General features: G+C 41.9%; 3 protein-coding genes across 6 annotated transcripts in view; 1 reads left to right on the forward strand and 2 right to left on the reverse strand.

The window, feature by feature from the left end:
* The first annotated feature begins 103 nt into the window (after positions 1 to 103).
* Positions 104 to 12,866, forward strand: LOC124174355 (putative uncharacterized protein DDB_G0292292). 2 transcript variants are annotated; one of them, XM_046553413.1, is made up of 7 exons: positions 104 to 284; positions 4,942 to 5,302; positions 9,044 to 9,108; positions 9,269 to 9,518; positions 9,711 to 9,827; positions 10,425 to 10,704; positions 11,327 to 12,866. In XM_046553413.1, exons 2-7 carry the CDS (start codon positions 5,100 to 5,102, stop codon positions 12,353 to 12,355), a joined length of 1,944 nt encoding a protein of 647 aa, XP_046409369.1. In that variant the 5' UTR covers positions 104 to 284; positions 4,942 to 5,099; the 3' UTR covers positions 12,356 to 12,866. The 2 variants fall into 2 exon arrangements, with proteins under 2 accessions (XP_046409369.1, XP_046409370.1); XM_046553414.1 differs by lacking the exon at positions 4,942 to 5,302.
* On the reverse strand, positions 12,563 to 16,882 carry LOC124174356 (HEAT repeat-containing protein 3). Its single transcript, XM_046553415.1, has 6 exons — positions 16,648 to 16,882; positions 15,960 to 16,220; positions 14,498 to 15,438; positions 14,139 to 14,421; positions 13,874 to 14,047; positions 12,563 to 13,726 (listed from the first exon to the last, which is right to left on the reverse strand). The coding sequence occupies exons 1-6, from the start codon at positions 16,786 to 16,788 to the stop codon at positions 13,613 to 13,615; spliced, it is 1,914 nt and encodes a 637-aa protein (XP_046409371.1). The 5' UTR covers positions 16,789 to 16,882; the 3' UTR covers positions 12,563 to 13,612.
* Positions 16,883 to 18,714: 1,832 nt separating this feature from the next.
* LOC124181306 (zinc finger protein 423 homolog) overlaps positions 18,715 to 27,987 on the reverse strand; it is a 78,353-nt gene continuing 69,080 nt past the window's right edge. For all 3 annotated transcript variants that reach the window (XM_046567740.1, XM_046567760.1, XM_046567750.1), the window contains 4 exons: positions 21,554 to 23,998; positions 20,837 to 21,305; positions 20,531 to 20,755; positions 18,715 to 20,415 (listed from right to left, as the gene is read on the reverse strand). In XM_046567740.1, the coding sequence (XP_046423696.1) occupies positions 20,011 to 20,415; positions 20,531 to 20,755; positions 20,837 to 21,305; positions 21,554 to 23,998 (3,544 nt within the window). In that variant the 3' untranslated portion in view covers positions 18,715 to 20,010. The remainder of the gene's footprint in view (positions 20,416 to 20,530; positions 20,756 to 20,836; positions 21,306 to 21,553; positions 23,999 to 27,987) is intronic.

Here is a 27,987-nt window from a genome sequence, read left to right on the forward strand (position 1 = left end):
GATTCGCGGCAGCTGTATATCCGTCCGATATATTCATGAGTAAAGAAACATAGTTATCAGTGACGTCACGCGTCGCGACGCCGGAGTCGAGCGGCGCGGTTCTTACGGCCGCAGTCAGCCAAACCGACTCGCGGCCGCGACACGCGCTCCGGGTTCGATCCGCTAATAATTGTTTAATAAGTTGAGGAAGGAAACGATTAAAGGAGACGAAATTTGTGATTTTCATTTGTGAGGTGCTCGCTTCGTTGTGCGACGTATCAAAGTGTTTTAATCCTACTCCTGAGGTCAGTTTTCTTCTCGATAAGCATCGGTTTCACACAGTTTACGTTTAACTTACACGTCTCGTATGCTTGTACGCCTGATGTTTTATTACGTAATTATTTAGTATACAATAAGATCTATACGCCGCTGTGCGGGCAAACTTACACGTTTAATAGCCTCGGATCGTTTTTCATGAAAGGTGCAACAAGAATTCAAGAATTTTCTGTACACGCCTCATTCAGCCGGTGCCTCCTTCGCTTCTAAGTCCGGCTCTGCTAATCAGCAAAGTTGTTAGTTATCGCGGTTCGAAAATGCCGGCCATTTCACTTTTGAATGTGCTTTCGCCGGGTGTGTACCTCGTTTTTATTGGGGTCAGGGCAAGGCGGATTTTTACATTAACAAGCACGATCTCCGCGCGATGGAATTTCGTAAGAATTTTAACAAAAGCGGTCTTCGTCGCTAGTTCAAGGTGCAAAATCATGCTTTGGCTACTTCGGCATCTCACGATGGCATCGGTTAAGATTCGACAGTCTCGCTGGCTGATCGAAGTTTGCTGCCTGACGCTATGCTTTATTTCAGACGTCTACGAAGTGGTATAAGCTCTATAGCTGTGTCCTGAATGGGTAATAAAAAGAGGTTAAATAGGAAAAGAATCAACAGTCGACTAGATTTTCAAGCGGTTGAATAAATATTTGAATTTTATGTTACAGCCTCGGGCGGTTTATGCGTATGCATGTTACGTATATACGTGAGTAACAGCAGCGCATTGTTAAGTATCAGAGGTGTACAGAAACTTGTACAATCTGTGCATGGCGTCGTTACGGGATCCGTAAACTTTTTGCCTCCCTAAAATGATTGAACATTTTTATTTCACGGGTAGCGTTATAAGCTGAGATTATTACAGTCACTTACAGAGAAGGATATTTCAGAGGAAAGAGAATTATCTCTATGCGCGGAAGAGAGGAAAAACTATAATAAGTATAATTCCGTCATTAGGTCGTAAACTCGGTTCAAAAATATCTTGGAAAATGGAACGATTCTGCAGCGTCTACTATAGTGCAGTGGGCATAACAGTATACAGTAGAGAGCTATCGGCATCTGGAAGTGAGCCAGAAATACTCGCATGCATTTTTACGGTAGAACGAGACGTTGTAATTTTCTTTTTTCCCCTTATTTTCTGTTTTTAGTTTTCCTCTCTTCATCTCTTTCACCGGGTACGAGAAGCTTTTGATCCTTTGTTTTTCGTCTCGAAATATCCGCCGCCGTCCCACGTCAGAGAAAAATTTCAATCGCCAGTTCTAAAAGCCGAACGTACGCTCACGTGCAAGCGTTATGCACGAAACACGATTTCATTCATTTCAAAGATGCACGCGCGCTCCTCGAGTTTTCGGACCTTACATTCTTTACTCGTTTAATTAACAAAGATAAGATACCTACGTCGAACCGCGTAACGTCTGGATGGTTCCGAGAAGCATGAAGCTAATTGTTTGCACTTTCAACGGCGATTAGATAAATAAGCTGTGAGACTTTTGCCCGGGATGAAAAGCAATTTTCGTCAGCAAAGCCGCGTATAAATATAAATTATTATTTCTGAAGATTAGACCGCGGCCCGTGTTGCGTAATTTGTGGTGTACTGACCCTGCCCAGTTGGTGAGTGAGCGAATGAGTGAAAATGTTTTAGGGGCATTGCCGAAGTCTACGACTGTATTGGTTTCATACACGTGGGTACGTCGTACATGCCTTGACGCGTGATTCTGTTCCATGAATAATTACTACGCTCTGCACCCGAGAGAAAGAGAGAAAGAGAGAAGGAGAGAGGAGGGGGTAGAACGAAAGAGGCGATTTCACCGCGTACGAACCGTGATACATTGTGTGTACGCAATCATTAAATTAAGCCCAATAGCTACGGAGGTCAACCTTTTCCGCAGCGGCAGCTAGAACGCGTTATTATACCTATATACAAATGGCGAAATTCATACCGACGTGCGAGATGCAGACTAGGACCAGACTTAAACGATTCAAGACCGAGAGTCTTCCAAGTTCGTTTCAACCCACGTCGTTAAAGTGTTTAATATAATAACGTATGTATTTATTACAATCAGGAAAAGACAACGAAGTGCGAAAAGTAGGGAGGATCCTTATCTGCTCGACAATTCTACATTTTTTTATGCATATCTACATACATCTGTAAATTTATGTACGCACAAAATGCAACTGAGTAATCGTGTTATTGAAGTCGTGTGTGTAACATTATCGTCGGAAGTCCGACGTGAATTCATTTCAAGCCGCGGATTATAGAGTCGTGCGAATTTTTTACAAGGCGTTTTGTAAATTCATGGCGTAAAACAAATGCATTCGAACAAAAATTACGCTGTACGAATAGATTTCGAAAGCCATGAATTCCCAGTTCTCGAACTTTTGTCAGAGGTGAAATTGCAATTGAACTATTCTTACCACGACTTCTTTTCGCATGAAATAACGTTTGATGAACGGTGAACGCTGAAAATTTTCGTACAGCCGAAATGAAATCGCAAGCGAGTGAATCGCGGCCATCTTGACTTTGTGCTAGCATTAGAATTCGATTGCCGAATGTTTTTCTCCGTGAGTTTAGCCAAATTTGTAGTTGGAAAGAATTATTCCTTTAAGGCAGGTTGGAAAAATGCCTGTTCGATTTAGCGAGCTGATCGTCTGATGCAGTCATTCACTAATAATAAGTATAATAATGTGTGTACTTTTCTTTGTGCAAAATGAGTGTGATTCAACTCGTCGGAAAAATAAAATTATGAATTCTGAAGACATGGAATCGTTTGACAAAATCATGTATATTAAAAAGCGAGTTTGGAATTTGTTTCGTTTTCTTCGGGTATAAATAAACGAAGGTTAAAGTTGTGGCACGTACTTTTCTGCACGTAGCAATCTTCACGCCTCGTCAATTTAAATTACCACGTTCTCTAATTTACCTATTTACCCAACTACGGGCTTTTAAGATCAGGTTAGGCATGTTTCAATTTAAAATATAGTAACTTCAATTCACCGGAACGAATTCGACGGATCTTCAAAATTCTCACAACAGCGCTCACTGTAATGTTTACACGATAAAACTTATAACAACGTTTTGTCGCTAGCAGTATAAATATCATTCTCGATTCTACGGTAAAATGTAGAGATTTCTCCACAGAAAAATATTCAACGGATAAAATTTTCATTTCTTCGCGAGTTATGTAAATTAGGCAACGTCGCCGTTATTATCGCGCATTGATAACCCCGGGCGAACATGAATAACAGTTACAAAATTACCTCCAAACTTGCAGAGCAAATTTACCCAACTTTCTTCAAGTCATTCGTTATAAAATAATTCAACACTTCTGCAGGTGTGTCAACTTTGAAAGCAAAACTACAAGTCCAAATCGAGTGCAATTCTGTTCAGCTCGGACAATAAACGCTCGCGTTAAGCAGCGAAACAAAGCGAGGCATCGATTAAAAGACCAAGGATCAGGAACAAACAGCACAGCGGGCTAATCGAGCTAATTGCGTTTGTTAACAGCCTGCGAGCTCGTTGCACGCGGAAAGTACAGTCAAGTTGATCGTTCACTTTGCCTTTAGCTCGGCGATGAGCGTCCGGCTAGCAAGCGTGGTGAATTTAATTTTTTATCGTTTCACGAAAAGGTGTCGAAGACGGAGATTATCGAATGGCGCGACAATCGAGTCACGGTAAAAAAATAGAACAGAACAATTACTGACGTAAGTTTTTACTCCTGTAGTAAAAATATCAATTCCGTACACGCGGCTGCGCGTCAGCTGGACGTTGTTTTCCACTCTTTAACCCGAAGATTAACCCACAGATAATGGATTTCGATAAGCTACCAATCAGTTCTCGCAGTTGGATATTAACTTGGGTCAAATGAGACGGAATCAGCGGCGACGATCACGTCAGCTGCCAATTTTCATCGCAGATATCGCGTATTCATTTTTGCCGTAAGAATTTACATTGTTCGCGATTATACGTCGCACGGTTACAAGTTGTTGTTGTAGGATACTTTTCACGCGAAAAGCTTCACCGAGACGTCATCGCGTTTTACTCCACGTGACGCGCGGAACATTTTAATGAAATTTTACACTTATCGTTAGTCTTGGGATAGGTGGGTACGTATGCATGCAGGGTATGTTAAACGACAAATAGAATTCCACGCATTACTCGGAAGCCAACGAGAAATGGAAATCAAAGGTATTGCGTATGCACCGGGAGAAGAGTTGACGATTAGTTGAATTAGTCGAGTAGAAGTAGCAGAGATTCGATAACGCTAGGTGAATATGTTTTTAAACAATCGCGTCTAACTAATTTGCGTCCGTATCGGGAGGATCGTTATTGAAAATGCCAAAGCGCACGTTCATAGTGATATAATGTGGGTAAAACGACGAGGAGCCTTGTACACAAGTGCCGTTGCACGAGCGTATCGCAATCACAATTTTCTTATCAGTTGAAATCAAGGCTAATATGATAGGACTGTACACGGAACAATTTCAACATAAATAGTAACTGAGCCGCAGGGCAATATATAAATATATATAAATCAGGGCAATGATTATGTTCGTGCCTGTAACAAGGAAAATCCAAGAGAATTAGTAATTTTTTCAAATATGTCGTTCTTATCTGACTAAATTCATTTTCATATCTTACAGGCAAATCATCAAGGAACGGAAGATACGGATACAATAGTGATCGCGGATTATCAAAGTGTCTGGATTATATAAAACATAGGAAGAAAATAAAAAAAAAACAAACAAATAAGAAAAGCTCAAGTTAAGTGATATCACAGTTGGGAGTTAATGTAAGTGCGATGTCGCGGCCGAGGAGACCAAGTGTTTCCATCCACGATTACCCGGAAGACTTGAACCCGTTCAAAGATGCGGCAAACACTCCAGCAATGCAGTCTGCGGTCAGCGTTGAGCTCAGACAGGGCAAAGAGCCGAAGAATAAATTCTGGACATTCGGTAGGAGCAAGAAGAAACGGTCCAATAGCTTCTCGGTGAAGTCAGCTTGGTGAGTAAAGCTTCGTCATCTCGACATCTCGGTCGTCAATTGGCCCGGAAAGAGTTTGCTTCGAAAGAACAACGCTTTTTTGTCGTAACCGTTAATCGAGTTCAACAGCGTCGGGGAACAAAGGAAAGCTCGCGACGATACGAGCTTTTAGAGGGGGTTTGTTGAACTTGAACTTGTAAAGATGGCGGGCCTCGTGGGGTCGAATCTGAAATTGGCTATTGTCCAGAAGTTAAAGTTAAAGTCTCCCTCTCTCTCTCTCTCTCTCTCTCTCTCTCTACACTTCGAACGTGTCGTAAATCGCAAGACCGTGTGCCAAAGATGTTGGTCTAAAATCTAATCCGCAAAGTCTGTCACTCCGTTTATCGACTTTGCGTCTTTGTTCGCACCTCGTCAGTCTCGTCGACGAACTTATTAGGCGACAAACTGCGTAGCATCATCAGCGATCATTTGTCCTTTTGTTATCGAGTAAAAGGGAACCGCGTGGACTGAGAGCTCGCTTCTGTAGATTAACCGGCATTATGTCACGGTCATTCGATAAGAAAGGGGCTATTCTCGTCTACGGGGACTCTCTTCCAACTTCTCGTCCCTGAGACTTGAGCTTCGGTCACAATTCGTTGCGCATATAAGTGAGTCTCACAAAGCGTCGCGATTGTGGGGCGAATTTTTTTCGCGATGAACTTATCGCGGGATTCGCATTAAAAAAATTTTGTAGCAAAGGTTCCGCGTCTGCGAATGGCTTCTATTTACGATTGACTTTAACTCGCCTAATCGATGCAACATCTCGCTACGACATGCGAGACCATGGGCGAGGCGATTGGATCGTAACGTGTTGCGTTATGCCCAGATGCATCTTTAGCCACCCGCTTGCAGTGTCCTCATTTCATTTAACAACCGCACGATTGCGTCGCGAGTATCGTCAATCAGAGGTTTAAGTTCAAGATGACCGTATGACACAAGGTACCGACGTTTCTGGTCGTCGCGATTGATTGAAAACGAGTAGAGAACACCTTGACAATAAGATAGGCGAAAGCTTGTTCCCTGTATTGATTGCGAGGATCGTTTTCGATACCGATAAATCCTGGATCGAATAATTTTAGTCAATTTAAAGGTGTAGACATTGATTTCGACGTGAAAATTGGATTCCGTGTAAATCACACTTGAGCGGCTGAATGAATATGAATATATAAAATAATCGGTACGTGCATGACTTGACGTTGAAACTGCATGCAATTTAGTCTAACAATAAATCTCAACGCTTGCTCTCCTGCAATGATGACGATAGAAAACACTTTGTCACTCGTTTATCAATTTCCGATCACGCCATTTACTTTCCACATATTTGCTTGCTCCTCGTACTTATTATTAAACTTTACTTGCCACGCTACGAAGAATCACAAAAATCCAAAGCCGTTTCGTTAAAATCTGTCAAATACCCGGATCCGAGTATTACACCTTTGCATATTTTCACTGGGTTACTACCGCATCTCGATCCCGAAATAAATACTTTTCTGACGAAGCAGCTGCAGAGCGCATATTTATTTACACGAACATACGCACAAGTGCATGTTTATTTATTAAAATTTGAATTAACGCATCCTGCTCGGTTGCATTTGTACGCATAAAAAGAAAATACCCGCACAAACACATAGAAACGTACACCAGCCGGAGTTAATCGCATGATTCACTCCCTACGGCATATATACATATATGTATAATATATAAATATATATACAAGTAATACAGGAATATTATACGGCGGGTATTTTTTTCGGTGAGTACTGGGTATTAGATAAGGTATTATATTTGATCCACTGACTTCGGTATTCAAGATGTGTTTGTCCGTGCACGGCCTGACATCATCTTTCGTAATAAACAGACGATACATATATATAAATGCATGTTACAGACGCTTGATTTACTCATTTTTCAAAACTTTATCTTCGTTTTTGTTCCTCTTATGATACATTTTTTTCTCATTTCTCATACCGCAAGATATCGTCACTTTTAAAATAAATTTACATCCAAGCGTACTTACCTATATACAGACAACCACATATATGGGTCAAATATCATCATCGGCGTGAATTCCGAGGAGTATGGATACTATAATGTCGAGATTAAAGACAAACGCAAGTGCAATATCGATCATTAAGATTTGTCCAATGGCATACGTTGTAACCGCGATTCTTGGGTCTGACCGAAGTACAAAGTTACTTATTGTTATATTTATATCGATTACTCGCCTCGTGCCTCGCTTTATATCTGCTGTATTACAAACAAAATAATTTGAATGTTCTCAAATTTGCGCATGTAATTGTAAAATTGCATCGTGATCACTGCATGATAAGCCGATATCTTCAATTGGTTCATACGAATTTGGATAGAATAAGATGGGGAGAAAAATCGACTTATTACGACGAATTAATTCGTGTGACGTTTTCGTTACACGCACATTATTATTATCATTATTGTTATCGTTATTATCGGCGTTGTGATTTAATTCGCGGAAAGGAATAGAAGCGCGGAGTTAGTTTAACGAGCTCGGAAGTGTTTGTTACACCACTCCGGAGTCATACTTGGTGTATTTGCGGCAGTAGCTGCAAATTGACCGGCTGACCCCGGCGGCGATAGTTGAATCCCAAATCGTATTCTGAAAGACAATTTAAGTTCTCGAGAGCACGAAGAAGTCTCGGCGAAGAGGCGGCGGATCCTCGTAAACTATACTTTATAACGTAACTAACCGCGAAGATTTGATGGTGCGATTTAATGACTGCGGACAGACGCTGTTTCCTAATTCAGGAATTTCGCGATTTAGAGATAGATCCAATTTATTCTTATATATGTATAGGTATATACGGTCCAATGTGTACGACTGACTGAATCGTCGCGGGAATTCCACGTCATTTAAAGATTCCCTTTTCGGTGAAATCCCTCAAATTTATACGCTCGTTTTTTGCTGCAAATTTATTCCAAATTTCATTTCAAGAATCTACTTCCCACATCGCATTTCGGAATTCTTTCAAACAACGTCGAAATGGATTGTTGACATAATCTAGATTTTCGGAGGCTATCTAGATTTGTAAATATAGTCTGTCTAACCGATAAATATGCACCCACTTATTGTAATAATAAATCGATTGTTTATCGCGTCTTGGTTAGTATTATACCAGTATTGATTTATTCCATTCTACTTTTCCACTGCGCATTTCATTCGTCACTGCGCACCTTGTAAAAAGGAAAAAGAAATTTAGACCGCGCAATCAAAGTCAATCGACTGTGTTTATTCGGATCGTATAACTTTATACATTGAACAAAGATGGATGAAAACTAAATGCAAAGTGACGTCGCGTTGGTATTCTGAGGTGCTGCGTTGACGCCCACATTCAATCCGGACATCTAATCTTAATTCCTTAATTGCGTACGCGAGTGTAAACCACTTGGATGTTCAGATACTATGCAGACCTTACTAAACGTTTATTGAAAACATATCGAAACCAGCCGAATATTTTAACCGATCCGCGTATTATTTCGTCCCGATATGAGTTACCGATAGGAAAAAAAAAGTTAAATAAACATAATCCGTTGTAAACATAGGGAAAGTGATGTGCGATTACCGATGGAATATTGTGATTTTAGATGCGAATCGATCTGGCCAATTGACTTTATACAATTTTAATAGCTTTGTTTCTTACAATGTATCTTATCTAGTGTCTGTATTTGGCAATTGTGATACATTCGCAGGAGCGGACTCTTCGGCAAACGAAGTAAGGAACCAGAAATCGAGCGCAGAACAACTATCACTACAGGTGGGTTGTGGTTCGGAGCTTCGTTTGTTAAATCGCGTGCTCGATAGATTCAGATTTCGGATTAAACGAATTTTGAACTGAATCAAATTTATATTTCAAAGATCGGAAAGCCTTCAGATTTTATAAAGCAATTAACACATTGACTGAACTTATCTTTCAGTTTCTACAACATACCAAAATGGCCAGTTTTCTCGTCCAGTACCACCACCCCGATTGGCACGAGATCAGCAGGAATTTGAAGAGGCATTCGGTACGTTTACACGGAGAAAAAAATACACTATGGAAAGCTCTTCGCACTACGGTTCAAATTTGACCGTGAACGGAGATCCGGCTAGGCTTTATAACGGAAGTCCGCAGGATACCACAACTTCTATTTTAGGAGAACTTACGCCGAAAGCACCGGCGAGAAGGTTAATTAACGTTCGATTTTACCTTGTCTTGTCCGTTTTTTTATTACGCATGCAAGAAAAGCATATTATATAATAATAATTTACAGATTCTTTTCAACACAAGATTCAATTTCGACTGACCGCAGTACCGAATAGAAACAAAAAAAAAAATTTAATAATTGTTTTGTTAATTTTGGTTAACACGTTGTACAGGTTCGGGCAGGTCAGTCCAAGATCAAAAGACGAAATACCCCCGTTGGAATTTGAGGCCAAGTCCGAAGCCGGCGATACCGATGACAGAGAAGTTGATGAAGCTCCCGTTCCCACTAAGTAAGTTGATAACCAGAGGGGGGGGGGGGGGGGGGGGGGTAAAAATAACCTGAGATAATATGGACAAACGTGGCAATGTGTGGGAAATTTTTGAGACGGATTTAATCTTATTAGAGAAATATGGCACTCAAGCTGAAAAAGATGAATTTAATTCAAAAAGAATGTATAAAAGAATGATGAAATTATTACATACACCTTATTCCGATTGTAAACAAAAAGGAATTCGTTTTGCACCGATTCACCGATTCCAGAATATCGTTCATACCCTTGACTTCTATATCTGTAAACCATTGCGCCGTTATCTTTGGACATGCATTCTTACAAATAATTATTTTCTAAGTACTCGGTTTATTCAGTTTGTGAATACGAAAATATATGTAGAAGCATATACTATTACGGTACGCGTAATAAAAAGAGTGACCGCGTTTAATTAATCATCAGCACGCCTTTTTTATCCTGCAGTGAAATGCCTGGAAAGAAATTATCAACGTGTGATATAATTTGTACGTTTGAAAATATCGCTCAACGATAACGGATCATCCTATAAAAAAGTGTACGCAATGGATTTATACATTTTAATTTTTCAAAAACCAACAGGAGACATAGTCGAAAACAGGTGCCGCGAGTTAATGTTTTGGAGGCACCGGCAGAGGAGCCATTAGACCGAGATATAGGGTCGGATTTAACGATGAGAGACGAGAACGAGAATCTGGCTGACGACTTCGTGTTTAGAAGATGCAGCCAGGATGCTGTACGCAGATCTAATTTATCGATAAATAGCTGCGTATCGACGGCAAGCGGCATCAGCATGTCGGGAAGAAAAAAGCGCAGAGCACCGCAGCCACCGCAGCGGAAAGAATCGGCGGAAAACCACGAAGTAAGTTTATACGCGTTATATTATTTCAACGTTATTCTAAATGAGTTGTGGTTTTCAAACACTTGTGTTTAATTACCTTCTACTATGTTTTCGCGATAATTTTGATTGTTGTTAAAAAATAATCTTGCAAGTTTTACGGATATTTTTACGCGGCATGCACCGCCCGATAACCTAATTATATTCTCTAAAAGTTGAGTGTGTTACTGTTGTTATTATAGTTTTACTTACATAACATACATTTATGTCAATTTTTATCTGTGTTACGCGCTTTGCGCGATAGCTTCTTATCAGTACATTAAAGAAACGTTACGATTTGCTTCCACGCGACTTTTTCTTTTCGCAAACGATCAGTAAACGGGGTGCGTTCTTCCCTCGAGCCGAAGAAAATCAACAATATGGCCGCCATCGGCACGCTTGGGATTTTATTTCGGCAGTACAATCGCGTCGCGGACTTAACATTTGTCGATCGCAGTTTCACACCGAACAAAATGACGGCAAGAATGCTTTAATTGCTCGTTAAACGTTCGTTAAAGCTCTAGAAACTGATAATTTAACTTATGAAAGTAGATCACGCGCGTGCACGTGTGATACACGAATTAACGACTATTACCTCATTTTTCAGGAAAAATCTGCCGCCCCTGCAACCCCACCGACGGAATTGGAAATCAAGGAGTCAATCGATATAGCTAAAGTAACGGAGGACATACAGGAGATGACCAAGCAGAGCCAAAATATCGACGAGACGATATTAAATTCTAGCTCGATTCGAGAAGAAGCCGACAGTAAGGTGAAGGAAAACGATTCCGAGATTGCAACCACGGAAGTAAAGAAGGATTCGAATGATGAATTAGAGGAAGTTAGGTTGAAGGAAAAATTGCCAAGCGAATCGCCGCGGGAAGAAACCGATGACGACAAAGATGTTGTGATGAAGTCTGACGAAAATGGAAACCGCGAAAACCGCATAGAGGTGGAAACAATAGAGATAAAACGAGTAGTAGATGATAACATAGAAATAATAAAGGAGGTGAACGAAAATTCGTCGATATCAGCGGACGTGGATTTGGAGGAAGTTGAATTGAGAAAGAAGCCTTCATCCGGCGGTGGAATTTCGCGAAGCGACAGCTTTTCGGTCAAAGAGCAAATCGAGCAAATTGAAAGACAGATAAAGGAATTAGAGTCGAAGCACGCGAACAATAATAACGGTAGTAACAATAACAACGTAAATAACAATAGCATATCGATTACGGATGATAAGAAATACTACGAACCTTCGGAGACGAGACTGTCGATTCAGGCGAATCGTAGAAGTTTTTTCAAAAACATGGTCAGCAACGAGCCGAACGGTGTGAAAATCGAGATTAAGGAATTGCCGAGGGAACAGAAGGACATTCAAATCGTCAAGCTGACCGATCCGCCGGTTCCGATCGAGGCGCCGAAAGAGCCGGTTAAAATAGTGGAACTTCATATTTCGGAACCGATAAAACAAGTGCCGGAAATCGTCGAGGACGTAAACGTGAATCCGTTGCCCAAGCCGAGACGACACAGCTCAAGTCAGGCTCAAAGTGTAGATTTAAACGGCGAGAGCAAAGGTATCAAGGCTTCGAACGATTCGAGTAAGAACGGCAGAGAGGCGCGAGGAGATTCCTTGTGAATATTTCTAATACCGAAATCGTATGTAAAATTGAGTAATCGTGCACAATTGTCATCGTTGTATAATCGACGTATTATATCGCAAAGTCGCAGGACGAAAGTGAATAAAATAACCGTCTAATATTACTGCGATGTGAAAAAATTCACAAAATCGGTAGCGCAGAGTTTCGCCGAGCACTGTAGCTTTCATCTTTTTTAAATATTCGAAAATTACATATCCGTACTCGATTACATCTGCAATCGCACATCGTCCAGTTAAAGAATAACGCAATATTTAAGGCGCAATTTAATATCGTTTTTTAGATTGGTATGCAATACAACAAATTTAGACTAATAGAATATGCATATACTTAATAATTGATAACGAAAGATGAAATTTTTAATGTAAATATCGTAAAAAAAACCTTCTTGCATTATACGTAAGTGTACAAATTTAATAATTAATTGCAATTGGCAAAAGGTTGTATACCCTGGATATATTTATGTCTGATCGAAACCGGTAATATCGACCACATGATAAATTATGATTCAGTCTTCCTTTAATTAATATTGGTTTATTGTACTGCAATGTTAGAAACGAAATAAAAATTATAATCAACATATCATCAATTTCGGAAATATCTCAGGAGGGCCTGAATGGAATTTATACTTGAACTTTTCTTTTTATATCAGTTTATTTTCGTGCCTTTGATTGTAATAATATTAAAATTGTTATTCAACGTCATTATACAGCGGCTGTGAGCCCCGAGATTTTAACACGTACTGTTGTAATATTAAAAAAAAAATTATTATTTAGCATGTTAGATAATATTGAAAACAGTATACGTAATATATTCTGTTATCTTGTTGTAGTATATATATATATATATAATATATATATCTAAAATTATCATTTTCATTATTTATTGATAAATAATATTAAACAGAAAATATACAGAAAAAAAACAGCATTTAATTTCCTAAATATCGGTACTATTATTTATCACCTCTCGTATAATTTATGCTTTACGCGGCGTAAAAAACCGTCTCTTTAAATTACCGAAGTTCCAAAAATGAAACATTCATTTAGATATGATCACAATAATTTTTCAAGAACCGTTCAATTCAATCTTCAATTTTCATCATCAAATTACTATCAACCGCAACATACGTTAATATTCTTACGTCAGTATGTACATTCGAAAAAGAAAAAAAAAAAAAATTTAGATCTTCGAAGATCTATGCAGATTAATAGATATGATTAACTAGCTACGAAAATTCATTTAAGTTTTGCCAGTTGAGCACTCTTATACTTTATGAATCTATTAAGATTAGTTTTCACGGTTGACACGACGTAGAAGTTATCACCCAGTCGCTTTTTCTGCTGACGAATCTAGAGTAAAAGAAGTATCAAGTTTTAACGGACGGCATTTTCAGCGATTTATAGATGAAAGTTTTTACACTTTACGCGCGCGTTGCGCACGATTCTTTAGCATGAGGTACAGCAGGTTCAAGTCAATTGATAAAATAAATTTCTTACCTTATTGTTCAAGAGCTGAACCAGCGGTCGCAGTTTATCCACCAATTCGATTTCAGCAGCCACTTCGTTTGTCTCATCCTCTGCAAAAATATCCATTATGGCATCCAAACATTCCGCAATTACCCAAACCTCTGGTTCCTTCGCACACGCATCGAGCAGAAATATAGAAAGATGCTGAAAAAGACAGAGCGTAAAAGTAAATTAAATGTATGCTCCAAGATTTTAGTTTAACATAACTGCATTTTTTATTTTTGGCAAAACAAACCTTGACTAGTTCTCGGCAGTTAGCTGTGTCCGTATTTGTGAAAACCAGGGCAAGATTACCGACAATTCGAACCAAGTTGACTCTGACGTTGGGATTTGGACACTGTTGTTCCCCGTTCAACATTACCTGGATGTCGAACATGCTTAACTGGCTGAAGACGTTCGCTCGTACTTCGACCAATTTTTGCAACGCTGCCCTCATCGCAGCTGTGGCTGATTCTAGGAGTGCGATATCGTTTTGATCTGCCTCTTTGAAGACTACATTTCCGATCTCTACCCACATCCTGAAAATTCGTTTCAAGAGATTAGAAATTCGAGCACGATTCAAAATACACCAAAAGGCAAAAAGCAAAGAATTACCTGTATAAATTTTCTACTCCACCTAATCCGTCAACGTCTAAGGTAGAAATTAAGTTATTAAGGCACAAAAATGCTCTGCATCTGAGAACGTGGGCGTGTTTCAGAACCGTTTTGCTTTCAGGATTTTCGAACAGTATTTGCCTAACGTTTTCTGGAAGTAAAATCGTTTTTTCCCAAACTATATCGATTATTTTAAGACTGGCAAAAACTTCTGTCAACTCTATCGGCAGTGTTGAAATGTGTAATTTATCCGTAGACATAACATCGTCATCGATGAAATCGTTCTCTTCCTCGGCTGGATCTGAATCATCCAAATCAGAATCCATGTCTTCTTGCGGATCCTCAGAGCATAAATTGGCCAAGATTTCCAACGCCTGCTGCTGCGCTGTCAAGTATTTCTTAATATCGTTCAGTTTCTTTTCAGATTTAACATTCAACTTATTTGTATCTACAGGGAGCGTCGAAGTAACGCTGTTCAATAATTTTCTGTGATCAAATGCCAGGGTTTCGGCAAGCGCTGTAGCTACTTGGCAAGAAACAATCGCTGAGGTGCATTCAGAGTTGTTGATATTCATCAAAAGACCGCCAGACAGAGTTTTGAGAAGCATCACATTAGACAGGTCGGATTCTTTGTCAGTTTTCAGTTTTAACAAGCTGAGCAAAGGTCCTTCGTATTTTTTTAATTCACTTATAGCCAGTGGATTATCTTCGGATAAGGTCAACATGCATTGAGCTGCTATTATATTGACATCCAAGCTATGAAGGGAAATGTCCAAGCATTTTATCAGAATCGATATAAGGTGACCTTCGTTGGAATATTTTATAGCGTGCTCATCATTTTCACACAAAGTCCAGAGCAGAGTTATGGCTTGAATAAAAGTCTCTTTTTCATCATCTATTTTCCCCTTTTCTTTGGGCTTTGGTTGCCAAGATGTATAATGCTGTTTGGAGAAATTAGACTCGTTTTTATGCAAGCATAAAATTTTAATCGGTTTCTATATCAACTCAGTAAAACGTATTTAATTAGGAAAAAATAAGGGAATTGAGATTTTTAGAAATCACAATGCTGAGAAAATATTCATAAAAAAAATCCTGATCTTAAAACAATTCATAAAGTTATGTTCCCAAATATGAACAATCTTCAATTATACTGGGAATATTTGGGTTGGTAATGTTCCCTTTAAGCTGAGCTATTCCCAAGAGGCTCATATTCATAGAATAATTGCTAAGTAGGTGGGCTTTACCCAAAATTTTAGAGAGAAGGATTTAACCTATTCACATAAGTTAGAGAATTGCTCCTGAGGGAGCTTTCAAGCTACACTGAGATATTTTGAGATATGTATGACACTAGTAGGTAAAATTAAGGATAGGATAGCCGCAAACTATGTCCAAAGAACCTCTAATTCACAAATCTACTTCTACATCAACAAGAAAAAAATTTGTTGGTACAACAGCGACTTACTCTCTGTAGTAACGCAGCCAACGGTGTCATAATGTCGTGCTCAAGCAGAATATTGCATGCATCTTCGCCTCCGTTGTTAGCTATGTTACGCAAAGCGCTGGCGCTAGCCGCTCGCACCAAATTGTTTTCATCTACCAGCAACGGAGCCGCTATCCTTGCCACACCTCCCTTGGCGACTTGCATAGCCATCTCTGCATTGGTACACATTGACTCTAATGTTTGTAGGCCAGATAATTTTTCTTCTATATTTGGAGATTCCAACTGAAATTATTTTAGTTGTTCTTACACAAACGTTTTCAAATCAAGTTAGAAAATTATTCGAGTCGTCAAATGGTATTCCAAGGTTTTGAGAACCTATAACATCGATGATACAAAACTAAATATAGCGTAGCGGAAGTTGACACAACAAAGAGATCGGAAACTAAATATTGACAGAATCAGATCGTATAGCAGTCTTTTACTTCGATATTCAACGTTTTATTTGGAGAAAATGAAATCGTATGTTAGGTTAGATCAGGTTAGGAATGTTTGTAGTACGTACATAACCTCAAACCGGGCAAGTCTGCTCAAAAAATTGCTTTGAAATAGCTAGTGGTGAATGACCGCGAAGTATTTATAGAAACGTGAAATTCGTGAGGGTATCACGCCGATTTTTTAACGCAAAACAAAAGCTTGGTTCCATTTTTACCTGATCAATCATCCGCTGCAATGCCGCATCCTTGTCCTCCTCGTCAAGTTCCTCTTCTTCTTTGTCGAGATCTTTAACATTGGGAAGTCCGGTAGGATTTTTTTTGTGAGGCTTGCGCCTTTCCCGCTTTTGTTTTCCCATTGTTTGCGATCACGACGTATTGTAATCTCGCACAAGATACTAGCACGTGTTCACGCTTCGCGAGTCAATGCGAAACTGTTAAGACTCTAAGGGAGCTGCCATATTGGATCTGGCCTCGATATTCGATTTCACTTCGACTCGTCTCGTACATCGATTCGTGCACGGAGTATCCGAAACGGCGGAAATATTTGGAAAATTCTTACGTCTCGAAATGCCAGTATCAAAACGTTGACGAGTGAATTTAAATACGGTTACCCTTAGTCAAATTATCATGACCATTACTCTGCGGGTAAGCAGCTTCTATATCAGTGAGAGCCGTTTGAGGCGCAATCACACAAGACACACAAAGTCTCATTATAGTAACAGTCTTTAACAGTCTTCATCATTGACCATTGTTCAGTAATAATAAAATATACGACCAGGTTTGCCGTTTTGTATTTTTTCAGCAGAATTCTTCAAGCGATTTTGTACTCGGGATTTCGGAAAAAAGATTGTTTGTTTTTCAAAAGTCAACACCAAATTGCATGTGCGTTTTAATTTCGGGGAGGAAGTATAACGAGATTTATTACAGAAAGTATAGAATAGATAAGAGCAACTGTTAAAGACAATTAAATAAACAGTGACTAAATATCGATATTTGAATTATGACGCTTGCTATCAAACGTTGTTTAAAATAACCAAGTGAAGTAAACACACTAACACTATCCAACTAACAATTATAACGTTAATCGCTATTACTAATGAATTTTCTCTTCTATGAATTATCAAACTTCTTTCTCGTTCTACGTTTACGTACCTACTAACTGTCTTTTCGCACCTGTCTCTCTTACCATCCTCGATTCAGCGAAGTTTTTTTTTTCCAAAAATACGAGGATCGCAAGTCAATGAAATAAACTTAGATGAAATATAGCCCAAGATGCGGAATGAATTTTCGAAAAAATTCTCACAGAACCAGCTGGGATCATTCAATTTTTATAAGAAGACAAGTCCCGCATAAATTGCCAACGAAGTATATCGCACAGTACATGTACAGGGTGTTGGTATCACACACGTACCGATGCTGCAGTCCCGTATTGTAATAAAAATATAAGGTCTTCGAAGGAGATGCGAAAGGAAAAATGAAAGGAAGGAAGGACGTATCTCAGTCGCGAAAGCGAAAAGGGGGAACCTGAGTAAGCCACCCTTACGATTCTGAGCGAGCTACTCCGGGTGGATTACACCCCAAGGGTGTGCTCCCTCATTTCGGGAGACAAGGCGGTATAAATAAAAGATTATCGCGGGGCACGAAAGTTGCCTGTAGTGTTCTCGCATACGGCGGAATGGTGAAAAATAAATTGGAATTCAAAAAAATGATGTAGTTACGCGGTTAACAGATCGGAATCAAAATCACGTACTCGTGCATCGTGCGGTTTATACATATTGTAATAACACAAGACACCAATATTGCAGCCAATTCCTACAAACCACGAGCCATATGAGCTTGAATTTATAGGAAAGTGATACCGGTGCCACCGTTTAATCGCTTGAATTAATCCGCGTTTTAGTGTTAGCACTAAAACACATTATAATCCACCTCCTGCGGCTGTGCAGCAGGATTAACTTTATGGTCAATGCGGTACCAGGGATAATGTGATAGAGATAGGATTTAGAACAATAATTTATTTCGTACAGAATTATTTTATACCGATTGTGCTAATACTAGTGGACAGGTTATTGCGATTTTTTTTTCTTATCTCTTTTTTGCTTTCCGACAAATTTCATTCATTTACCTACATCGTAGTAATACCATATTTCATTATTGTTATTATTAGTATTATTGTTATAATTATTAGTATTTTTATTAAGAATAAATTAGTAGCGACGTGGTGTCAAGGTTAACTAAAAACTTCAACGTATTTACAATAGGAAACCGTATTAACGTTTTTCATCATTATCATAAATGATTATAGGTAATGCGTGGCGTTTGTGTTTGTATGTGAGATTTTACACCGTTATGGAATACTTTTTTATGCATTGATTCTATGTATATTATACTTATTAGAAAATTAACGAACGGATTTTTCGTATCTGTTAATTGGATTCAAATAATATTAAATATAGGTATACATCACTACAGTAATAACCACACCTAACAAACATAATAATGCGAATGATAATTTCGACTGGAATGTAGAGAACGATTAATTTGAAAGTCATCATGAAACGAATCAGCTGTATAGTAATGTGAAAAATTCAATATCATTTCGTGAGGGGAAAGTGACGATTAGTCGAAAAATATCGTTGCATTATAAAATTAACTATCAACAGATATAATATAATATAATAAGATATAATGTAATAATATATTTAGAAGGAGAATAACTATCGCACTTAAATATATAATTGTATCCAAGACAGCGATAAATATTGAAAAATTTAACGTTAAAAAAATTATGCTACGCTATTTTATAGTCAAATTTAACGAGTATAAGCTTACGTTTAATATTTGTATATATGTATATGCATATGTATACTTATGCGTATTTTACGTTTCGCGTATTTGTGGGGTTGAAAAATTATTTACAATTTTTGTTCGTGTATATATAATATATATTATCTCTATAAGTAACTATTTATTTATCAGTTTCCCACATTTTTTCGTCCGATTTCACTCGTCGACAGAAGATTGGTTTTCAATGCAATAGCTTGTCGGAAGTACCACATCTAATTTGCAAATGTATAATATGTCTTAATGATAATGATGACAGTAATAAATATAATAATTGCCTAACAATTAAACAATAAACGTGCCACGATCAAGAATAAATTATTTTCGCGTAAAACTTTTATTATTCTGTACCTATAATAGCGGATCGTAGCTTCGACTTTCCGTTGCTACAGATCGAAAAGTTTATTGTACCTACATTTAACTGTAACAGAAAATTATTGCTAAATTCTGCGTTTCACTTTCTCGATAATCGAACTTTTTGCTCGTTTGTGGTAAACGAGTAGACTGAAAAGAAGATAAAAAAAAAAAAAACGCGAAAATAAATAAATTCATAGTATTCAGTCAAGTCGTGCTTTCAGCTTTTCCCGTTGCAGATACAACAAAAACTCATTTTTCTGAAATTTCCCGATTGATTTACAGTCGACTGATTAAGTGGTCAATCAGATGGTAATTTTCTTCCGCACGCAGTTTTTTCCTTCTTTTATTTATTATTTTTCCTCTTTAATTACAGCGAATCACGAATCGTTTTTTTCCACGGATCCCTCCGGCTCGCCTTGCGCGGTCACTTTCGCCTTTTTCACTTCTTCTTCTCCTCGCTCCTCTCCTTCTTGATCTCGATCTCTCGCCTCCTCGTCCCCTTGCTCGTCAACGTTAACGTCTTCCTCCTCGCCGGCTACCATCTCGTCTTTCACCCTGACCTCGTGGGACTTCCTCTGCTCGGTCTCCTTGTTATCACCATCAAGATTCCTTATCGTAACCGCGGTCGAAGTCGGCTGGTGATCACCCGGTGACACCGACCCCCCGGAACGGTGAGACGTAATTACGTGATGGTCGAGCTCGGCTCGGAAGAAGAACTTGAGACTGCACAAGTTGCAGTCGTATGGACGGGCGCCGAGTCCGTGCTGCTGCAGCATGTGGTTCTGCGGAGGGAAAAACAACAACTCATCAAGTGTGAGAGAAGCTCGGACGAGAGTCCGGATGATTCTCCGCGGAGTCTTAATCCTCGAGAATTAATCGTGGAGGTACTACGAGTACCTGCAAACCTGCCGGCGCTGTGAAAAGAGCCTGGCAAATGTAACAACTGAGGGCTGCACACCCAGCGAAAGTGTGCTCGATGAGGTGAGCCTGGAGCTGAAGAGGACTGGACGCCTCGGTCAGACAAAGGTGACACCTGAGGGCGTCGGTACAGGGTTTCCCGGTCGATTCGAGGTGTTCCTTTCTCACGTGTTTTTGGATCTCAGCCTCCGTCGCGAAGGAGATCTGGGAGGAAAGGTTTCTCGATTAGTCATCAAAGGTCTACGAGTCCATTTAATCATCGTCGAGGACCGGATCGACACTCACCTGGCACTGAATGCAGGTATAAGTCTTCGGCTGATTTTCTTCACGCTGCGGGTGTTCCTGGGTCCTATGGGCCTCCAGCTCCTCCGGGGCCTCGAATTTGACGCCGCAGTCGTCGCACCTCCGGACCTCTTCGTCCGAGGGGTTGACCGCGGCCTCCTGAACCCTCGTGAAATCCTTGGCGGAGATTTTCGACTCCCATTTGGCCTGGTCCCAGGTGCGGTCCTCTTTACCAGCTCCGTGGCGAACGTGCTCGTAGGGTGAGTGGAGGATCGGTAGGCCTTGAGTGTGCCTCGCGTAGCAGGATTTACAGACCTGCAAGGACTGGTTCCCTCCAGTCACCGGGTTCGAAGGCAGGTTTACGACATCCTCCGCGGGGGATTCCCGCAGGCAAATACAGCAGCTAGGATTTGGCGATTTTCGACTCAGGTTTGGACTCGAATTTTGCGAGCTACTCGCCCTCAGGTGGTACCTGGAAAGTTCATTTTGACTATTTAGCGTACTTGTATCGACTATGGTCAGGATAAGAAAAAAAATACAGATGTTTGAAGAGCGTGCAGATTAACTTTGATGAATGAAAATGCGTTATAACAAAAAACAAAAAGTCTATGCCTGAAACCCGCGTGTATAACAAATTATGCAATGGTAAAGTTTGGAACCGTAGATCTGGACAGAGTCCAGTCTCGTTAATGACAAGTCGCAAAATATGATTCCACATACCTGGCATGCAGGCGACATTCTAGATCGGTGATAAGCGTTTGTCGACAGATAACGCAAGGCGACGGAAGATGAGGTAAGGAGTTATCGACCCTCTGCTGGGGGTCGACATTCTCGAGGCTGTGGCGTTGAATGTGTTCGAGAAACTGGTTTTCCGAGTTGAGCACACCACGGCACACGAAGCACGTGTCGCTGAGTAATATCTTGCAGTGTTTCTGTAGCTTGTGTTCAGCGAGGGTGGAACCGGAGGGGCACACCTCGTCGCATATGTTGCACTTGTGCCGACCCCCCGGCTCGTTCGAGGCGTGCTGAACCCTGGTGTGAGACTCGAGCTCGCTCCTGGACCTACAAACCTCACCGCAGTAGGCGCAGGTCAGACTGAGCGTAGCGAGGGCCTTGTTCTGGGCCTTGGGCGGCGTGTGGGCGAGCTTTTTGTGGGCCTGAAGCTCGGCGTCGTTTGCAAACTCGCCCCGTTCGCAGAGCTCGCAATGCTGAGCCGCGTTGCTCCCGTGATTGGGCCTCTTGTTGTTGTTGTCCCTCTGGCTGACCGAGTTGTTGTTGCTGTTGGCCGGGGACCTTCCTCTCTTCTGGACCCGCCCCGCGGGATCCTCGGTCCCGTGACTCGCTCTAGGATTAATCACTCGCCCGTTTTCACGCGGGGTTGTTTGCCCGGTCGGCAGTCCGCCGAGGTGGTGCGACTGCATGTGCTTGTCGAGAAGAAACTCGACGGCGAAACCCTCCCGGCATATCGGGCACCGATACAGACTCGCCGAGTGGTTCGCCAGGTGCAGCTGAAGCTCCAAATCGGAGCCGCAACAGACACCGCAGAAAACGCACCGCAGGTTAGCCCCCAGAGTCCCTGGCGTGGTCGCCGGACTCCTGGGCATCATCGGGCCCTCAGCCACGGCCACCGGAGGTGCGTGAACGGCTCGCACGTGGCTCGCCATTTCCGCCTCGCTTCTAAACAAGTTCCTGTTTCCACCCCCGGGGGAGTTGCCGGGTGAATTCTCGTTGTTCGTTGTCGGGCAGACGCTGCAACGATACACGCGACATTCCTGGCTGTGCTTCACCGCGAAGTGGACCTGGATCGCCACTCTGGAATCGAAGGTGTCCCGGCAGAGCGCACACCGGTACAAATGGTGGGCGTGGGAGTCGAGCAGGTGCCTCTGAAGGAGGTCGGGATGAGGATAAAACTTCTTGCAGACCCCGCAGGCGTACTCTTTCGTAACCTGGCCAAGAAAGTGCTTGGTAAGGTGCCCCAGCATCTCTTCGCGATCCTGGAAAGAAGCGTCGCACTTCGGGCACGGGTTTTTGGCTACCTCCTTGCGGTGGTCGGCCTGCAAATGCCTCGCCAGGTGCTCTCGGAAGGATTCAAAGTCCTTCAGAGCAGCGCCGCACTGACCGCAGAGCAGAGTTCCAGCCGAATAGACCTCGCCGGATCGTCCGTGTTTGTTGGTCAGGTCAGCGGGCTGATCTTTCGCTTCGTAATTTCCATTGGTGGCCATCTTCGGTTCCGCGGATTCCCTGTCGCTCTGTTTAACGGCTCTCTCCGAGTCCCTGGACGACTTGTTGGTGCCGTAGCCGAGAGCGTCGGCCTTCAGACTGTTCCTGGACGTCGTCTTGAGGTCGGCGTAGTCCGAGTTCTCCGCGTAGTTGATCCTCCGATCGTCGCAGTGCTGGAGAACGTAGTGCTCGGCGTAGGCGGCGGCGGAGATACAGGGTATTCCGCAGAGCGGGCACATCAGCGTTGCCCCGAACCCGTCGACCCGATGAATGGATATCAGGTGGTCCCTGAGGGTCCCGAGATTCGAAAACTTCATCGTGCACTGGCCGCACGAGAATCCGCTGTTGTCGAAGTACTCCGTCTTCACGCAGAGGTTGTTACCACCCTCCGATCCCTTCTCCTGTCTCTCGTCCAAGAGCTTCTTCTCCTGTTCCTTGAACGGTTTTTCCTGCGAGTCGAACATCCGCTCCCTCGAGAGACTCGAGACCTCCGAAACCTGACCCGGCGACGGCATCGTCCGGTTATCCCCGCTCAGGATCGCCCGGTGCATGGCGTGGACGTGCATCTGGAGCTGTTGCATGCTTGTGAATGAGTCTCGGGTGCAGTACATGCAGGCCAGCTTCATCGGGGAGTGGAGAACCGGGGTGCTCGAAGCGCTGGGTACCATAGGTGATCCCTTACCCTGGTTCCTGGAGGCCAGAGTGAGGTTCAAACTCGGCGACGGTGAGTTCGGTACGGGCGGTGACGCCGTGCTGTGGGATGAGACGCTTCTCCGTCCGAAATCGGAGTCCAATTTCGAGTTCTGCGTAATGCCGTGATGGTGCTTTTTGTGCGACTGCATGTGGGACGTTAAAGCAGCCGCCGTGTTGTAGCCACGGGAGCAGGCGGTGCATTGATACGGTTTCTGGGTGTCGTGCGTTTTCATGTGAATCTTCAGGTGGTCGCTGAAAGGAGAATACAGATAAAAAATGAATAAGGGTGAAAAAAAAAAGAAAAAAAAAGAAAAAGAAAAATCAGAAATAAACAGATCCTCTCGGTTCGATGATGTCGCCTACCATACACCAGCGCGCATGCGAGATGGGGGATTTTAATTGCCATGGGGGCGTGAAGAGCGGGGTCAGCCGGGGTACCCGCTTCTCGGAGAAGTCTTCATCAACTTTTTAGATCGGCTGAAACGAAGCTTCTTTTTTTCCCTCCCTCCCTCCCTCGCCCCTCCAACGGTCACTCGAGCGCCCGCCCGCAATATCTACGAAGAAGGAGGCCCCCGTTCGAGTCTCTCACGTGTTGTCCCGTCGCGTCAGCGACTCGATCGTTCTTCGGCTGGAGAACGCGGGACCGTGGCGTATGGGGACCCCACTGATTTCTAAAGGGTCCCGAGCTTTTTGCTCCCCTACAAAGCCATTCAACGCTAGAGTGAATGCGGCCAGGGGTGCATGCGCGACCGACTGCTCCTTTGGGCCTTATTTTCATCGCGGTTAACGATAAGCGACCCGCGCCGTTCCGATTCCCATGTCGGCTAGGAAAACGTGGAAAATCGGTTTGTACCGACTGTTTGTATATCCACAATGATTGGGTTTGGTTTCTGCGGTCGGAAGTGGAAAAGAATGAAAAACAATCGTTCGTTCGTCGTTTTACAATTCGGATCTGTACCGCGGCGGAAACGGTATGGGAAAAACAAGAGAAAATCGTTAATTGACTCACGTGCGTGAAAGCGAACCTGCGGGGGGACCCAAGAATCGCGCCGTCTCACGTATAAGACGAGACTCGGTGATCGGTTCGGGATCGAAGAATAATGTTAGGTACCGAAGGCTGGAGCGCAAGGCGAACTGCATAGCTTACGCCAGGTCGTCGGAGGAACGAAATTGAAACGCTACTGACAATGAGTTCGCCCTGTGACGAACCTGCAGTTGGATATCGAGAGAAACGCAGCTAGGTTCCCACGATTTACGAACAAGAGTGTATACGGGTAGTGCACGTACATCGAACCGAGTTACCAACACCCTCGTTGCCTCCTTCAAGACTTCCTTTTAATTCTATATCGTTTATTTTCACACCTGGAATAAAGAGATCGGTAGGGAACCAAAAACCTCAGGACGATCAAGCGTGAGACGCGGCTATGAGTATCGAGAATATCGCGCTAAATCTTCCGTATAATAAAAAGTATGAGACCGAAGTTTAACTTCGTCGTCGATGTCGAGTCATGCGTAAAGTCTATACCGAATCGTTGTATATATACTTGAAAAATATCCTTCCGCGGTTAAATTGTTGCCGTTTCTTTTAGGCGTATATCAAGAGCTACGAGGCACTCGATGATCTATCGGCTTAACGCGTAAGTTTGACACGCCGCAAGGTGTCTCGCCGTTAATTGATCATGCTAATTAATCACCGAGGTACACACACGCGGTTATTCATTTTTTCTTTTTTCTTTTCTTTTTCAATTTCAGGCTTGTTCTTTTTCGTCATTTTTTCATTATTTCGAGATACCGTAGACTTGTAAACAAATATTTTTACTGTAAATACGTACGTCTATGACCAGTTATCGTTCAGACATAATTTAGCAAAAGGAATACAATTATTAAAGATGCGTCAGGGTTGTTGCCTTCGGGGAATGGATGAAAGTCAGCTTAAAAAATGTCGGCGTGCCGTAAGAAAATTAAATGTGCGTTAATAATTTAGGCAAGCGAGCGAATTATGGTATGAAAAATTAAGTTTCCAACTTTTATACAACGTTTTTTATATTTTAGAAATCAATTATTTTTCGTCGTTTTCTTTTTTTTTTTTTTTTTGCTACCCTTTCTCGACTGTGTCGCGTACAAAGTAGAATTGAACAACCAGGGCGAAAATTAACCGGACATTCTTTTCACTCAATCGCTGTACGCGTGAATTACATAAAATCTTATTAATCGAATCGCTAATTCGTTAAGTAAAAATATACCTCGTACAAGTTTTAATTGAATTTGGAGAATAATCAGTATCGTTTCTCAACTGGGATGTTGTACAGTTACGCAACACTTCTAAATGCTTATCTCTGCTTCAAATCATTATACGTTGAAAGATGATAGCTCGATGTAACACCACCCACGTGCTGTGCCTTGTGGACGGAAAAAGAAGCACGCCCAAGCTAACAAGTAATGAACTAGACCATTTGCGAATGCTTTCGGAACTCACAATCGGAGCAAGCACGATGTAACGTAAAATGATTTCGAAAACAACGAAATGAATCCTGATCCCTCCAACTTCAATATTTCTCTTCTTGTAACTTCTGAAAAAAAAAATCATCTTCCCTGAAAATTAGGTATAATTTGAGGCTTACGCGATTTGAAAATTGGGGTATTTACTGCGCAACATGTTTTTTCTGTAATTAAATTCGATTGAACTTCGATCGATACTCACGGGAGCGAATAGGCAGTTGTAAAGAAGTTTGGTTTTTGTAATCCCGAAATATCTCGATCGGAGGGATCCGCTTACGGCGATAACGGCGGTAGGCCGGTTCTCGAAGTCAGCGGGTTAAATGGTGCGAGGCTAATCTAATTAGGAGTAATCCGATTCGTGTGTATGAAGAGGTTGGAGGATGAGAAATGAACCGAGTAGATAATATATTTTCAGGTATCGATTGTATTGGAAATTGACTCTCACGCTCTGCTTGACAAAACATTATACCTACATTCGAACGCGTTAGAATTGTATGCCCATACTTACACCTATACGCGATACGTGTGGTATAATGGCTCGAATAATCAAAGACGAATCGGTATCATTACATGTGTCTACCGATCTGAAACTAGAATCGATTACCGATCACTCAACCTCTCGGCTCATAGACGATTGCGGCAACTCGGAAATCGTCCATTTCCAATCCCCGTTATGAGAACCCCTGAGGCTTCTCTACCCTTTTGTTGGGTCCACCCAAGCCGAGGGCTCCGACGGACGAATAGAGACGTAAGCGCGAGGAGATTTCAAAGCACGATTGTCCAAGAGGATGACAGCTCCGAGAGTTAGTGGGCGGTTAGGACCGGGATTCAGCGAAAGCTTTAAAAATGGCGGAATCGAAGAATGCTTTTTCTCATCACGATAATGAAAATTCTACAAGAGTGAACGACCTTCTCAACGAACACACTCGGTGTGAAGTGAATCTGTGATCTGATCGAATCAAATTACGTCATATTGATGGCACTTTAGAGAGGTTAGGTTAGGATTAAACTAAATGAGATTTCTAACACGTCGGAAACTTGAACTAGTTGAGTGTAAAAAAAAAGCTTTCGACATAACGTAGCGATTTAACCGTTCGTCAAAGATCAATCACCGAGGTCCTTCCTATTAATAATTCGACAGAAAAAAATCCTCCTATCAGAACTTAAAAAGATATATATATATACGCTGAGACATTGCGGTAACATAGTATGGATTATAGCTTCTAGAGCATGAGCACCACTGCCGCGATTCCTCATTGGTCAGTGTTTCGTGACGGCGGAGCTAACCGTTGAAACAGTGAAAATAACGTATAAAAGTTCGAGAACCGAAGAAATTTATATCATAACCGATGACCGAGAAATACCCTCGAATATACTCGGACCTGTCCTGACAAACTTAACCTCTTTCGAAGTTGAGACGTAGGTATCCGTTGGTCGCGACCGCGCCTTGATCGGGTCTCGCAAGACACGAGGCCCCGTGCCTCGACGTTGGATGCCAGAAGAAGTTGGAAGCAGAGGGGAGGGGAGGGAAAAAAACGTATGCAGGGAGTCAGAGGACGGAGACACTTGACTAATGTTCTACCTGTTGTCCCGCAACACCTACCCACCTTCTATATATACGCGGCTCTGCCGCTGGGCCGTCACACGGCAGTAATACATTTATATACGCAATCGTACAACGTACGTTTGTAGAGAAGAGATACAGGCATGCACGGTACGGAGAGAGGTTAGGTGTGCGTGCG

The sequence above is a fragment of the Neodiprion fabricii genome, chromosome 1 (assembly GCF_021155785.1).
Source record: "Neodiprion fabricii isolate iyNeoFabr1 chromosome 1, iyNeoFabr1.1, whole genome shotgun sequence".
Lineage (NCBI taxonomy): Eukaryota > Metazoa > Arthropoda > Insecta > Hymenoptera > Diprionidae > Neodiprion > Neodiprion fabricii.

Coding starts and splice junctions, on each gene's coding strand:
- LOC124174355 (XM_046553413.1), top strand. CDS start 5,100: ATGTCGCGGCCGAGGAGACCAAGTGTTTCCATCCACGATTACCCGGAA. Junction 5,303..9,043: donor TTCTCGGTGAAGTCAGCTTG/GTGAGTAAAGCT, acceptor ATACATTCGCAG/GAGCGGACTCTTCGGCAAAC. Junction 9,828..10,424: donor GAAGCTCCCGTTCCCACTAA/GTAAGTTGATAA, acceptor AAAAACCAACAG/GAGACATAGTCGAAAACAGG.
- LOC124174356 (XM_046553415.1), bottom strand. CDS start 16,788: ATGGGAAAACAAAAGCGGGAAAGGCGCAAGCCTCACAAAAAAAATCCT. Junction 15,439..15,959: donor TGGCTGCGTTACTACAGAGA/GTAAGTCGCTGT, acceptor TTCTCCAAACAG/CATTATACATCTTGGCAACC. Junction 14,422..14,497: donor GGAGTAGAAAATTTATACAG/GTAATTCTTTGC, acceptor ACGAATTTTCAG/GATGTGGGTAGAGATCGGAA.